Raw genomic sequence first — 17055 nt, forward strand, 5'->3', positions numbered from 1 at the left:
CGCAGTGTGTACTAGGGACCCATAGGGCATCGAGGGTCAGCCGTCGAGGAGCGGGGGCGCCATATTGCGTTCAAGAGGGTGCCAACCTCCGCAGTTAGGTAGGGGGCACCATAGGGACGTGTAGGTACAGACCTTTGTGAGGTACCCCACCCCTCTGCCCGTATACATATAGACCAGATAATCAACCCTGTCTTATATCAGAAGGGTGTTTTAAGGGGGTTGTGTTGATATGTTTATCCTAAAAATGTTGAAATAAAGATATTGTTTAAAATTAGTTCTTGGTCGATTTTCCAAAAAACACAGCAAAACCTGATACTTGCATTTTTGCTGCGTTTACTCATTGTTTTCTACGAGTGAAAAAAACGCTGCAAAAATGCTGAAAGGGACATGCCACAGTTTCCAAAAAAGCGGCAGTTTTCCAATTTAGTCAGGGAAAAAAAAAACAATGTGTGTGCATGAGATTTCTGAAATCTCCTAGCTTTTGCTGGTCCTGTAAAACGCAGCCATTAATTTGCCTAAAAAAAGACAATGTGTGAACAGAGCCTAAGAAAACCCCCCACAAACGAGCCTACCCAAGGGACGTCATGTACCCCGATCTGTGCCCAGCACAGAACACCCTGCAGCGCTCTAAACAAAAGCAATTCTAGACTATGACCCTCCTATTCTGGGCCAGCTGCCCATGTGTGTGACTGAGCAAACTGCCCAGCTAAATGCTTTCCCTTCTCTGATAGGTAAACCATCTGCAGGCTATGGACATTAAGAGATCTTTTAGTGTCTCCTTAGGAAAGTGTGAAATTGTATATTACGAGAACATTGTGTGATTTTCTTATATAATCCCAGATACCTTATAGCAATAGCCCACAAAATCCCAAAACATGGAAGCACATTGTCTGCGCAAATGGCAATAACTAGCATTTTATTACATTTCTAAGTGAAACTTTAAACTGAAAGAGAATGTATCACCAGAAAATAAACTATTGTTTAAATCCGGTTTTGTGTTAAAAGTATTTTTAAGAAATTTGTAGCAATTCAATTTTAAATTTTCCATATCACAATATTTAATACAAAATTCTTGTTAAAACAGAAAATAGAAATCTTGCAATTTTTAAACTGGCCAATGGGGCTTTTTTTTTTTTTTTAGACTCCAACTTCCAGAATCAGGAAATATACATGTACATTACTCACGACCCTAACTTTTGTAGTGAAGCATCTCAGGGTTCTTTCACACGGTCGTCCTGCGTCAGAGTGCAGTGAACCGACGTATCGACGGACGTTGCAAAAATAGTTGAAAACGTGTGCAACGCATCCAAGGTATAAGTGTCCGGGGAGGAAAGAGGGGAGAGAGGGGAGAGAGAGGAGAGAGAGAGACTTTTCCCCGGGTTGGAATATGCTATTTGCTTCCTGGCATGCTCAGAAGTAAAAACTACATCCGTCACTGGATTCCTGCGTTTCACAGTGTGCACAGGATCCTGCGTCCATAGACTCCCATTCTGTGTGATGATGTATGCAGCAGGAGGCGTCAGGGGACGTTTTTCCACTGCAGACAAAAAAACATTTCCTGGAAATTTTTTTGAAAAGACGGGCCGTCAAATTCCACAGGATCCAGTGCACGACGGACGAAACGTGTGGCCATCCGTCGTGATACGTCGCTAATACAAGTCTATGGGAAAATGCAGGATCCTGCACATTTTTTTCAAAAATCGACGTATTTCGACGAGAGCTGAAAGACGGAAGTGTGAAAGAGGCCTAATGCGTATGTGCAAAGGTCATTGAGAAGGGAGGAGCAGGTCAGCTGTGACATCACCTATTGTGATTGGTGGATCCTGCGTCATCAGCTGTTATAGAGGTGTTACATCATCATGTCATTGTAATCCTGCCTCTGATGCTAAGGAGCCTGCTGTAAACTCTCCCTGACAGAAAACGATGTAGGATTCTAAGAAAGCCCAAGTGGCAATTGTGAAAATTGGCAGTTTTGTAATTTTGTTTTGAATTGAGGTTATACAAATAAAAAATCTAAAATTAAAAAAATAAATAAATGCATGTCATACAAAAAACTGATTTAAATAATAAGATTACGTTCTAACATTACTTGTAAGGTCCACATATAAAAGTTAGATTGAAATTGTTTTGCTTTCATCAACTTTAGTCATTACTTGGCTCGTGACTGTAACCGCATGAAATTAATCTGGTCGTGTTCAATTACTTTTCTGAAAACTCAGCCAAAATATCTTTCGTTCAAAGAAAGGTAGTCTTTGATAGCATATTCCCAGAAAGTTTTTTTGTTGGTTGCCCAGTGTCACTGGACATGTAAGGCCAGGTTAAACAACTATAATGGGCTACATGGATGTAACTGTTTATGGCTGTGTAACCATTATGTCTGCTCTTTAAACAATCGTTCAACCAGCAACATATTTTAATCTAATGTATATTGGAGTCTTTATTGCAGAACAGTGAAAGAAAAACAAACGAATGCTAAATTTTTTATTTTCTTCCGAATATATTCACTACTAGAAGCCATTTACCACAGAACACAAATGTGAACATGTTCTGGATGTACAAGGTCAACATATTGGAGCAGTACTTTCAAATATATCTGGGTACCCAACACACTAAAGTGAAGCGCCACCCTTTGGAGGAACTTTAATTATCTTTAGGAAAGCGAACAAACAATACCCTATAATAATAGTGCCATCACATTGGTCCCATCTGTCGACCGATTAATGCTTTGGTCGATCATTAGTCCGGCAGTCCATCTATCCCTTACAAATAAGCGCCTGTTGTGCCGACAGCGCCTGTGTTCTCTAGGTGAGAGCAGACACTCATCTCCAGGTAAACAGAGCCTTCAGCAGCCCAAACTAAACATGTCTGATGAACATCTTCCCTGACAGTCCGTTCTCCTGGGCTCCCATACACATCATTAGACTGTCGGCTGACTCGGTCAATATTGGCGGGTTCTGATGACATTAGTTTAATATGTATGGGCGGCTTTAGAAAGAAAAACCAATAGTAGAAAATACAGCTGCAAGCTGAATGTTTAGTAAAAATTTTTGCAACGATTCAACAAAACAAAAACAAAAAGAACCAAAACAACTGAATGTTCAAAACTAAGTATAGTATGACAGGTAAAGTGGTTGTACGGTCAGACGAGGATTGTACACTTATACCGTTACACAAATGTATTCACCGTATCACTGCATCAATGGGAATTATAATGATCCAACCAATTCTGGGATCTCTGCAAGCAAAGACAATTTAGACATCTCTACTGAAAATACATACAAATGGAGGAAAATAACAAAAATTATCTATAAAAGATAAATGGTCATCTGTTTTCCATGGCAACTGAATTTTAAAATACTACAAAATGAGCTATAACAACAATACTCTGCCATTCAATAGAAAGGGAATTATCTTGATGCTCCTCTTCACAATCATGTCATATTATCACTTCAATTTATTTGTGTTACGAGATTTTTTTGTTGAAATACTTATTCGTGTTTATCGATGCGCTACTTCTGACACTTGTCTCCATCCTTTACATGAACGCTCAAAAGCTCTGTAGATCGGAATATAGAATATTCTTCACTCTGTTCTACTAAAATTATGATTTCAATGCATCAAGGCTGCGGGGCCCAGACACCACAGGTTTTACAAATGGGCAACTTAAAAAGATAGTCTCAAAGTAGCAAGTTCTAACCTATCCACTGGGCTCTGCAGTGCCCTCAGTCTAGTATGGACTAGTTAGCTGTGTTTTATTAAGCTAGTCATGGATACCATAGCGTGCCAACCAAGTACATTGTGAATAGATATGTACAAATGTAATTTATCAGTCTGAGCCAGCTTTTATTTTCCAGTATTTGGAGCATTCAAGGAAGACATAAAATAGAATAAACCTCTTTAGGACACGTTACTTAAAGTATTTGTAAGCCAAAATCAGGAGATGAACAATCAGAGGAAAAGTATAATAGAAACACGTCCCACATTTGTATTCATCACCCACTCCTGGTTTTGGATTTCTAATGCGGAGGTAAAATACTGATAGTGTGAACGTGATCTTAAAGTCATCATTAAGAAATGACCTATTGTTCCCATAGATTGTAAGCGTGCGAGCAGGGCCCTCACTCCTTCTGGTCTGTACAAGTCCCGTCTAAAATTCGATGAAGAATATGTTGGTGCTATAGAAAAAAAATGATTACTAATCAGTAGTGATGAGCGAACGTGCTCAGATAAGGTGTTATCCGAGCGCTAAACGAGTGACTTCAGTGAGCTCGAATCATATGTTTGAGTCCCTGCATGTCTCGCGGCTGTTCAACAGCTGCAACACATGCAGAGATTGTCTAAAACAGGCAATCCCTGCATTTCTCTGTTCAACAGCCGCGGAGACGCCAGCGTATTTTTCAAGCACGCCAAAGACACTGTTAGCACACGAGCATGCTCGGATAACACCTTATCAGAGCACGTTCACTCATCACTATTAATCAGGTCTTAGAGTTTCAAGCAATTTATTTTTTTATTTTTTTTAAAAGCCATTTTTTTATATCACAATCTTTAATTTAAAAATAAAATGAATAACCTTTCAATTTTACACTGGTTTTGTGGGCTTTTATCAATGGCCTTTAAAAGTAAAGTTTTAAGCAAGTATTTTATAAAAAATGTTGGCAACAATGTTGTTCCAGATCAAAAACTTTAGTAAAAAAAAAAAAAAATCTTTGAATATTTATACTGGTTACTAGTCCTAGACATCTCAAAATTGCATTAAAAATAGATATTCGCAAAAAAGATGGCTTGTATGCAAGAGAATTTGTCACAGGAAATCTGGTCCTGACATGGGGTAGGTTTTCTCAAAGAGGTGGCCTTTTGGCGTGTACTACATCAAGGTCAAATGACTTCTATGGACAACATGGATAGGGAATTTGCCCTCACTAAGTTCATATACACGAGGTGGTTTAAAACAAAAAACACGATATAAGGCAAGTTAGATGAAAAGGATTTCATCACAGAGCTACTCATTTTCAAGGGATGGAATGAAGCGTAGATAACAAGCTCCTGCTCTAGAATATTAATGGTGCCAACAAACTTCCATTATTATTTGAAGACTCAGAGTTAGGGTCCCTTTCCACTTGCGAGGAAAACGGACGCGTGCAATCCGATAAAAAATCGGATTGCACTCGGACCAATGTTAGTTAATAGGTGTCTTTTGATTTGCGATTTTTTTCTCAGCCGAAATCGGACTGAGAAAAATCTGGATCGGCTGAGAAAAAAATCGCAGCGTGCTGCGTATTGCTGCGATTCTCGGACGAGACTCGCCAATGCAAGTCAATGGGTGCGAGAAAAAAATCGCACAGCACTCGCACCATGCGAGTTCTGTCCGATTTTTACGCACCGGTGTCCTTTGAAAAGCCGGTAATTCAGCGCGGTGTACAGTAAAATCACACTGACAGGTTAGAATAGAGTAGATATATACACATAGAATGTGTATATATACATATATATATGTCAGTGAGACACCTATATATGTATATTTATATTTAATGCAGCACTAGATAGCATTAAAGCCGCTAATTCAATTGCCGGCTTCTCATTTCTCCTGCACAAACCCGACAGGATATGAGACATGGTTTACATACAGTAAACCATCTCATATCCCCTTTTTTTTGCATATTCCACATTACTAATGTTAGTAGTGTGTATGTGCAAAATTTCAGCGCTGTAGCTGCTGAAATAAAGGGTTAAATGGCGGAAAAAATTGGCGTGGGCTCCCGCGCAATTTTCTCCGCCAGAGCGGTAAAGCCAGTGACTGAGGGCAGATATTAATAGCCAGGAGAGGGTCCATGGTTATTGGCCCCCCCGTGGCTACAAACATCTGCCCCCAGCCACCCCAGAAAAGGCACATCTGGAAGATGCGCCTATTCTGGCACTTGGCCACTCTCTTCCCACTCCCTGTAGCGGTGGGATATGGGGTAATGAAGGGTTAATGCCACCTTGCTATTGGAAGGTGACATTAAGCCAGATTAATAATGGAGAGGCGTCAATTATGACACCTATCCATTATTAATCCAATTGTAGGAAAGGGTTAAAAAACACACACACACACACATGATTTAAAAGTAGTTTAATGAAATAAACACAGCGGTTGTTGTAATAATTTATTGCTCTCTCAATCCATCAGCAACACCCTCGCTTGGCAACATAATAACCGCACAAGATACATACCTTCTGATGTCCGATCATGTCCCACGAGGTAATCCATCTGAAGGGGTTAACTAATATTACAGGCACCAGCTGCGATAAACCACTCACTGGTGCCTGTAATCCCCGGGTGCTGAAAGGAAAGCAGGATCTGTACTTACATTGAGTCGCGGTGAGGCGCCCTCTGGTGGATGTTCTCATGAACTGCAGCCTGGGAACTTTTTCCCACGCTCCAGGTCATATGAGGACATCCACCAGGGGGCGCATCACCGCGACTGAGGGAAATGTAGGTCAATGACCTACATTTCATTCATTCGCAGGGGAATTACAAGCACGGAGCACAGCTGCATTTGCAGGGCTCCTGCCTGTAATATTAGTTAACCCCTTCAGATGGATTACATCGTGGGACATGATCGGACATCTGAGGGTATGTATCTTGTGCGTTTATTATGTTGCCAAGCGAGGGTGTTCCTGATGGATTGAGAGAGCAATAAATTATTACAACAACCGCTGTCTTTATTTCATTAAACTACTTTGTAATCATGTGTGTGTGTGTGTGTTTTTTAACCCTTTCCTACAATTGGATTAATAATGGATAGGTGTCATAATTGACGCCTCTCCATTATTAATCTGGCTTAATGTCACCTTCCAATAGCAAGGTGGCATTAACCCTTCATTACCCCATATCCCACCGCTACAGGGAGTGGGAAGAGAGTGGCCAAGTGCCAGAATAGGCGGATCTTCCAGATGTGCCTTTTCTGGGGTGGCTGGGGGCAGATGTTTTTAGCCACGGGGGGGCCAATAACCATGGACCCTCTCCTGGCTATTAATATCTGCCCTCAGTCACTGGCTTTACCGCTCTGGCGGAGAAAATTGCGCGGGAGCCCACGCCAATTTTTTCCGCGAGTTAACCCTTAAATTTAATAGCTACAGCGCTGAAATTTTGCACATACACACTACTAACATTAGTAGTGTGGAATATGCAAAAAAAAGGGGGATATGAGATGGTTTACTGTATGTAAACCATGTCTCATATCCTGTCGGGTTTGGGAAGGAGAAATTAAAAGCCGGCAATTGAATTAGCGGCTTTTATGCTATCTTGCGCTGCATTAAATATAAATATACATATATAGGTGTCTCACTGACATATATATATGTATATATACCTATTCTATGTGTATATATCTAGTCTATTCTAACCTGTCAGTGTGATTTTACTGTACACTGCGCTGAATTGCCGGCTTTTCAAAGGACACCGGTGCCTACAAATCGGACAGTAATACGGATGTCATACGGATGATGCGATTAAAAATCGCATTGTACTCGCATGACACTCGCATGAAAATCGCATACGTTCCATCCGTTTTTTCGGTCCAGATTACGGACCGTTTTTTATCTCGCAAGTGGAAAGGGACCCTTAGAGTGATTCAGGCGAAATGGCTGGCAGCCACATTTGTCTCCACATTTCTGTTTACAAAGCCGCAATAAGTGATGTTTTAACCAAGTGGTGAGTGTCCCATCCATTATTATAACTGCAGACACCTTTCCCTACATTCAGCACCTACAACACATCCACCATCTTTTTAATAGGTAGAAATAATGTCTGGTATTAGCTCAGCCTAATGGAGCCGAGCTGCAATGATCCTGGCCGATTTCTGAAGAAGCCATGTTTCTTTAGTCTTCTACAAACCCTTTGAATATCAGCTAAACCTAAAACTGATCACAATCGCTGCTATTAATTTAAGTTGATAGGTTCACATTAGGGCAGCTCTACATTAGTACATCATTCTACTTACCTTTTTTAATACACTGTCTAATGTTTCTGGACGGCTGATATCAAAACAGATGAGCACAGCATCAGATTCTGGGTACGCCAGAGGACGGACATTGTCATAATACGCTGAGCCTGCAAATGGAGAAACACATTAGCCAATTCCATTCAATGTCTATATATCTTATCCCTGAGCTAAGAGAGATTAGTAAATGTCTTTCTATCACTTACACATTATAATACAGCAATAAAACTTTCAGGAGAAAAAACATTAAGGTCCTGCACTCATGGGTAGAAATGAAAGCATTATTATAAGCTGTCCAGCACATCGTGCCCAAAGTCCTTTATGCTGTACTGCAGATAATTGGGTTTTACTGAACCCTTTGGCCTTTTTGGAGTCGACCATCTTTCAAAGGCAGCTGTATGTACGGAGCACCTTCCTGCCTGCACTAGAGGGAGACCTCAATGACGGCAATTTCCAAACTGAAATCTTTCAGTTTCTTCACCTCCAATGCTGTTAGCAATTATAGTTTCTTAGGCACAATGGATGGAGAAACTACTAAAGAGACTACGGTACTTTTAAATTGATTTCGTTAAGAGGCCATATATTAGATCAGAGGATGTCCAAACATACTGGGACTCCACAAAACTGCTTTGGTGCCAACTTCCTGAACTTCCATTGACGTGACTGTGGTGCTATGACAAACGCCACAGCCCTTTTATGGTTTACCAAGCACTGCAAGCACACAGTGGTTGTGTCTAAAAATGATCTGCAGTACCGCAAAAAGAAAAGAATAGAAAAGAGCTGCAGTGCCAGGCACAGCCACTGTCGGATGTTTGCTATGTGAAGTAAACAGGCAATGCAGCCCCTTCACTTAGGCTACGTTCACATTTGCGTTGTGCGCCGCAGCGTCGGCGCCGCAACGCACAACGCAAATAAAAACGCAGCAAAACGCATGCACAACGCTGCGTTTTGCGCCGCATTCGTCGTTTTTTTCATTGAATTTGGACGCAGCAAAAATGCAACTTGCTGCGTCCTCTGCGCCCGGACGCGGGCGCCGCAGCGACGCATGCGGCGCTAAACGCAAGTGCGCCGCATGTCCATGCGCCCCCATGTTAAATATAGGGGCGCATGACGCATGCGGCGCCGCTGCGGCGCCCGACGCTGCGGCGAGGACCGCAAATGTGAACGTAGCCTTAGCTGATGGTGGGGACAGGACTGCCATCTGGGCATTACAGCCCTTACTGGTGTATGAGGCCCTGTGAGCAAAAGCAAAGAGGGAGGGCCTGAACTCAGTCCAGGCCCCTCCTCTTTTGCTTCTGCTCACTGGGCCCCCAGGGTATAATAATGTATTGTGCGCCAGCGCACCACACATCTCGATGCAGGGAGCTTTCCTGGACCTCCACAATCATCAAAACAGAATAGTAACGCAGCTCCAGGAGAGCTCCCGCCACCTTCTCTCTGACGTGCTGGTGACACCACCTACGTGATGACATCATTGCATAGGCATGTGCCAGGATACCAGAAGTGGAGCTGCAGGGGATCATAGGAGATGTAAATATGAAAAACTTTTTTTTAATAAAATTAATTAAATGGGTGTAGGGGGAGCAAATTATGATGAATTGAGGGAGGGGACAGGGGGCAATAAATGATGAAGTATTGAAGCAACATAATGAATAGGGAATAGGGGGTGGGTGACAGCAAATGATGAATTAAAGGTGGAAGGTACAGAGAGCAAATGATGAGCTGAGGGTGGGGGACAGCAAATGATAATGAATTGAGGGTAGAGGTGGGGAGAGCACATAATGATTAATGGGGGTGGAGTAAAGGATTATATGAATGTGGGGGAGGTCAAATTATGACAAGTTGGGAGATGGGGAGAGTAAATTTCGTATTGGGTGTGGAGGAAACCAAATGAATTGAGGGTGGGGGAGAGCAGTTGAGAAGAGGCTGGAGGTGGGAGAGCGGACATAAAAATGAGTTGAGGTGGAGGGGGCCACGTAAATATCAGGAATCGTGGGAGCGGGAAGTACAAAGTGGGGGGGTTGAGGATGCAGTAGTGTGACTGGTAATGAAGTGGGGGAAGTACAATTGCTAATTGATTTGTATATTTATAGTGTAAGGTAAGTGCCTCTTTATATTTAGCGGGGGCACAGTGGTGGATTACAATTTATATTTGGAATGGTAGGTTGCATAATAACTAATTATATATTAATTGTGGGTTCAGCTTCGTAGTGTAGAAGTTCGGGGACAAGTATGGAATGTGCTCTGGAAATAATGCTCTAGATAACTTATTTTCTGCAGAGATGAGTCCTAGCTGGAAGGGGTAATGGCAGTCTGTTCTCGATGAAGAATAAAAGGGAAGATGAAGAACTTCAACTAGAGACGTCACTGGAGAGTCAGTGTGTTACCGGTACACTTACACTATACACAGTATACTTTATACAGAGCTCCTGTGTATAATGACACAGTGATCATTGTATTACCAAAAATGTTGCCAATATAGGGCCTGAGAACACTGGTGGCATCCCTGGGTAGGGGTGCTGAGAGTTTGAGGTCCACTAATCTGATATTGATCGGATTAGGGTAAAGAAGTGTTTTTATCCCCTACCCCTACCCTACACAGCAGTACCACTGCCTATGTGTCAGCATGTGTAAAATTAGAAACTCAATGCAGCCAATCAATTCACAAGTGAATGATCCGTCTTAATTGCGGACTATAGACTGACATCAATAATGGTCAATAACTTGCCAGTAGAAAGTCAAGTCAGTCAAGGAGAAAGTGAGATTTCTATTACAATGTGTGTCTAAGTGCAAAATCTCCATAATGTGTTTCTTTATACTGCAGATCTATAAATGCCTCCTTTTCTCCATATCATTACATGAAAAAAATGGCAAGAAGACTTGTCAAAAAAAGGAAACCTAAATATAAAACAAGTTATGCAGTAAACTTCGAATTTACTCACAGCTTGTAAAAACACTCCAATCTTTTATTGACAGTTCACATGAAATACCACACGTTAAGATTAAAGTGTTACAATTGTACAAATCACCTCAAATTGAACCCAACACACAGTAAGCAGAATGCAGTCACAAAAGCTATGTCCTGAGAGCCAGCAGCACAAAGACTATACATCTACATTGGCCATTATTGCAATATAACTGCACAGGCACTGGAGGTCCATTCTCTCTGGGCCACAAGCAGAACCTCCAAGCGAGTCAGACTGTCCCCGCCACGTTCCACTTCCCTCCTTCAATTCATCCTTAAATATTGCAAGACTGTCCCCCCCCCCCCTCACCCATATATATGCTAGACTATGCATATGGAAAATGCCCAAATGATGACAAAAACACCACTTTGTTCTTCACCTTGAAAACCACTATGCTTTCTCCTTGAAAACTGCCAGGCTGCTCTCGGAATATTACAAGAATGGCCCCATGAATAGCTCAGAGCTCCCCCATTGACTAATGCCAGGTGGCCCAGTTTGTCATCAAGTCACTTCATCTCCTGATAGTGATCTTTGTTAGTCTCTTCGGGTCCGGGAGTTTGCAATGCTAACAAATAGTTTTCGTGAAAATTAGCTATGCGAATTAAACACTGTTCCCAACGTTCAACTTTCATAACAAGGGCATGGCCACCCTTATAGGAGGTATGGCACTTGGCCAGAAGGCAGCCATTTCTCTGATTTTGAGTTTTGCAATTTTATCTTATTATGACCTCGTGATACATAATGCTTTCTATAAATACACAAATAAAATTGCGATATACTAGAGGTGCTCCAATAAGTGAATGACAAGTCAACTAGTCACGGACACAAAGCTTCCTCCCCACTTCATGTTTTGTGGCGCCAAATAATCTAGAAAGATTGCAAAATAGATGGAGAAGATTTGGTGCAATGAACATAACTACCCCAAACAACAATCATTTCAATTGGACCATTAAAAGAAATCATTGCAAGTATGATAACCGCAATATATGACCATGTAGTAGAATAAAAGTGTCTTTTCCGTTTGCAAGTTACTTCTTCTAGACAGGCGTCCCTTCTTATTAAACTGCTTCTTGCCCAATTCATTTTGACACATGATGGAAAACACAAGAGTTGACACTTTTCATAACTGGAATTTGGCTGCGAGCACAAACCACCAAAGAGTGAAATCATTTTCGGTGCATAAAAGCATACCTGTGACATATACACACAGACCTTGCCTTGTATAATCACAAAAAGTCAACCCGAGCTGAGCAATCAGGTCAGACTGGATAGTTGCCTGCAGGAAGCTTATATCCCAACCTCCCATGCTGCAGACACACATAGCAACATAATACATGAGACATAACACACGTCAAATCTAATCTCAAAGTAAATGGAACCTGGATAACACCGCAAATTCGCCCACAATGGTTGACTTAAGATAGGAAAGGTGACACCCGGTCTGTACCGCTTCTCCTCAAAAATGTCATTAAAGAGTATGAGAAATGACTGTGACTTGTTGTCCGTCAAGATTAAAGTCCTACTCGGCAATAACTTCCTTATATCGGTATCTGGGTAAGCCAACGTCAACTAATATGGCACCATCAGAGTCCCAGTATAGGTCGTCATGCATTGATATTATGCAGTTATATACAAGTCGTGTGGAAATTCACAATACAACTGGGCAGAGCTGAATAACTTGTTACTCATGAATTTCCAACATTTGCTGACAAACCTTGTAGGGACCTGCTATGAGGCAATGTCAGCCAAATATTGGCGGTCACCAGGGTTGTGAAACTAGCAAACCTCCTGTATTTCCATACTGATGACTTCAGCTCTAAAGTCTTCAAAAACAGATCATGCATAACTAGTATTACCAAACTGAACAGGCCATATAGAGAAGAATGATAGTATGTGTTCCCTGTGTTTATGTTGGTTTCCTCCCACACTCCAAAGACGTGAGGAGGAGAGGTGCTGGAGTTGAAGTTGGTACATTATTTTACTGACCATCTGTGACTTAAAAAAAAAATTTCAGACTCCACTCCTGGTTGTCACTCAGGTTTGACAGAAATAAATAGCTATGGCGGAGACGCATCTAAACAGCTTCACATGTCACTCTTCTTATTCCTATTCTGTGGGGAAATGCTCAGGGTTTCTCAAATTTAAATGGAAGGAGTCAGCAGAAAATTACCTATTTAGATCAGGTTTTTGTTAATATTTTTTTTCTGCATATATGTATCAATGCATATTCTGTACATATGTAATTATGTATATATTATACATACCTAATAGTGGGGGGGGGGATAAAATTATAAACATTTAGAAATCTTGCAATTTTCACACTCGTGACTGAGGCTATTGTACACTTATTCCTCGTGTTCCTTCAGGAAATCCACATATATCAGCCACAGTGAACAGAATCAGACCTCATCTTTTGTGTTGAGCATCTAATGAGCGTGTGGAAAAGGTAATTGTGATGTGAGGGAGAGCGGTGACATCACCTATTGTGAATGGTGCCTCCGATTTACCCATCACTGTAATCCAACCTGGTGTAATAAGGAAATTTATTTTATAAATGCAGGTTTAGATGTGAAAAAAAGTCAAAATATAAAAAGAAAAAGAAAAGAGTATATCTATACTGCTAAAATCAGGGTTGTGTTAAATGCTAGCCATTTTCTGAAAAGATTCCCTTTAAACTGGTCTCAGCCTATTGTTTGTCGGGTATTCCAACTTCCTATCCATTTTAGGATGTAAATGGTATTACACTTCTGATCACATGTGAGATGTGCAGTGCTGAAGTCTAAGGCCACGTTCACACAGTCAGTTTTTGGTCAGTATTTTACATCAGTAGCTGAAAGCCAAAATGTGGCTATAGGCGGCTTCTAAGCCCTGTAACTACATTAATATGTAACCATATGTTTTCTGTAAGGTTTTATATCAAATCCAACCAAACAAAGTTTAATATGTTCTAACAATCTGAGTTTCCAGACGATAGGAAATTGTCAGGACATAATGTAAATGACTAAGTTATAACTTTCTTTCGCACCGGTTATGGCACCTGTCCTGTGCTGTCCAGCCATCAGTCACTGCCATAAATTTATACAGAGACATTATTACATTGTAAACTGACATGAGCAAGGTCCCTCATTACCTCTCGCTGTATCCGTGATATATGATCATAAATACAGGGACCATAAAAGTAATAATAACTGCTGTCACCCAAAGCATGGTGGCCATTTTAACATGAGAAGAAACAAGTGTTTTACAAGGCACATTAAAGGGTTAATGGTCTGGAAAGTCACATCTGCCTCTTTCCTATATCCATAAGCACAATGATGGCTAACCTGGTGAGAAGAGACAAAGTGCTAAATTATGTATGACCCCACATCCGGGCAGGGACGGGCGATATGCACAGCAGGTGACAGCTGCAGGATCACTAAGTGGCAAAGTGGTTTTCAGAGTCAACAGTCGGGTGGGTAGAATAAGTAAGAAAATAGAGGTCAAGGACTGAATGAGAAGGGTGAACAAATACATTGGCTTTTGACTATTTTTTAAAGACTTAATTAGTAACAAGGAAACATATTTAAAAAAGCAAAGCTATAATAAAGCTAATGACATTTTTCTAGGGAGACTGGGCAAAAAAAAAATATTATCACAATTACCACTGGTAGAAGAGTAAGCACCGGGCTACGGCAGGAAAACAACTCAACTAAAGGCGTCATGCCAATAATAGTATTAGAGAAGGAAAAAAAAGCAGTGCTTGCAGTGCTGGAAGTTAGCGGATCAATGCATTCCTATGGGTGCAGAATCGCAGCGATTCTGCACAAACAAGTGACATGCTGCGGAATGTAAACCGCTGCGTTTCTGCGCGGTTTTTCCCGCAGCATGTGCACAGCGGATTGCGGTTTCCATAGGGTTTACATGTAAATGTAGATGCAATGGAAACTGCTGCGGACCCGCAGCTGCAGAAACGCTGCGGGTCCGCGGTAAAACCCGCAAAGTGTGAACATGGCCTAACAGTGCCACCTAGTGGTCAGTTTATAGTGAAGTACTCATACTTCCATACTACAAAACAAATAAATCGTATACAATCTCCACTGTATTTCTAGATCTCAAATTACCGTAACAGACCATGGTATGGCCATGGGTCCAGCACTCCCTAAAGGATCCCACCTCTACATATTATTGGAGCACAACTGACAGCACCTAGAGGATAAAACCTTATTTTCCCCCATTACGGTCTTGTTTGAAATTGTAGAAGGAATAATTAGCTACATTGCATAGTGTGACAGTGTGAGGTGTGTGAAAATCCACAGCCTTCTGTAGAAATTCATTAACTCCTCTACTACTAGATTGACACAGGAATGCAACGTGAATGACAAGAGAACATCATCTTATTATGCTGGATACCAACAATGATTTCATGCACTTTACAATGACACCGCTACTATCATGGTATATGTCCTAAGTAAATCCAAATATTACCATAGTTACAGTATATGGTGCCTCTAAGTGGCCATAATCAGATAGACCACTTCCGTCATGCTCTCCATGGTCCATCCTACGCCAAAAGTGACTCTACATTCCAAACCGCTTCCCCTTTATTCACATTTTATCTACCGTAAGGTATTTTACGTGCGGTGTAATAAATATATATATATATATCCGAAAAAGAAACAAGGTGCCACTCACAGTCTGTGTAAAATGTGCCATGAAGTGTTCTAATCATTCTCTCGCTGCAACATTTTAAACAAATGAAATAAATGTACGGTATGTTTTACACAGATGGCGAGTGCCACCTTTTTCTGGACATTTGTTTAATCTTTTTTTCAGGTGTGCACCCAAATTCTTTTTTTTGACCAGTATCTTTGTGCTGTCTCATGAGGAATAATAAGTGGCAGTTCTTTAAAGATTTGGTGCCGCTGCTGTGTATGTGTGCGTACATATGTGCGTGTACATACAGAGGGGGAAATAAGTATTTGATCCCTTGTTGACTTTGTAAGTTTGGCCACTGACAAAGACATGAACAGTCTATAATTTTAAGGGTAGGTTAATTTTAACATTGAGAGATCAGAAAATCACATTCAGCAAGGGATCAAATAATTATTTCCTTCACTGTATGCGTGTGTACACGTGTGTACATGTGTGTGTGTGTGTGTGTGCGTGCAATCATGTGCGTGCGCGTTTGTCTGTGCACGCAAAAAAAAAATTGGTCTCCACTAAGATGGCTCCGCCGGCGTCTGCGCAGTAGGAACTATTGGCAATCTGATATATGCTACTGCGCAGGCAGCGCCATCTTGGAGGAGACATTTTTTTTTTTCTCCAGCAAGACGGCGCCGCAAGCGCAGTAGCAGCTATCAGATAGCCGATAGCTGCTACTGCGCTGGCGCCATTTCAAATGGATTTTTTTTTATTTTATTTAGGAATTCATGGACAACATGAAAGAAAAGGATTTTATACACATTATATATAATCACTGGTGCCTGCAGAAAGGTTTTTTTTTTTTTAATTCCTCAAGATATAGATACCGTATATGTAGATCTTGAAAAAAAAACCCTTCTGCAGGCAGGCACCATTGGTGGTGCTTGTGCTGCAGCATATATAATGTGTATGTAATCCTTTTCTTTCATGTTGTTCATGGATTCCTTTAAGAAAAAAAGAAAAAAAAATAAGTTTGAAAAAGGCCCCAGTGCAGTAGCAGCTATTGGCGATCTGATAGCTGCTACTGTGCAGGCACCAGTGGCGCAATCTTGCTAGAGAAAAAAAAATGTCTTCTCCCAGATGGTGCCACCTGCGCAGTAGCATATATCAGATCGCCAGTAGCTGCTACTGCTCAGGCGCCAGCATCTTAGTGTACACAATATTTTTTTTCCTCTTTTTTCATGATGTAAACTAGGGGGCAGGTCAGAGAGGGATCAGTGACCTGTCAGAAGCTATACTGGTGAATACATAATCAGAACACCACATGGAGACCCCCACAGGCCGCCCCAGAGCACGAGCGTATTATTAACTCAAAACTGAAAATAAAGATTACACAGCAAAGTACAAAGTACACAATAACTACACAACAACCACAAGACGGATTTCATCAACCAAGGTATCATTGTAATCAGTATGACGGTGCC

The 17055-nt window shown here is 41.2% G+C and overlaps 1 protein-coding gene across 1 annotated transcript in view; it reads right to left on the minus strand.

Annotated features, from left to right (window-relative positions):
• The window catches only part of RND2 (Rho family GTPase 2), a 153845-nt gene that overhangs the window by 54710 nt on the left and 82080 nt on the right, over window positions 1–17055 (minus strand). Inside the window, exon 3 of the mRNA XM_077252048.1 lies at window positions 7986–8095. Within this exon, the coding sequence (XP_077108163.1) occupies window positions 7986–8095 (110 nt within the window). The remainder of the gene's footprint in view (window positions 1–7985; window positions 8096–17055) is intronic.

Source organism: Ranitomeya variabilis, chromosome 4, assembly GCF_051348905.1.
Source record: "Ranitomeya variabilis isolate aRanVar5 chromosome 4, aRanVar5.hap1, whole genome shotgun sequence".
Taxonomy (NCBI): domain Eukaryota; kingdom Metazoa; phylum Chordata; class Amphibia; order Anura; family Dendrobatidae; genus Ranitomeya; species Ranitomeya variabilis.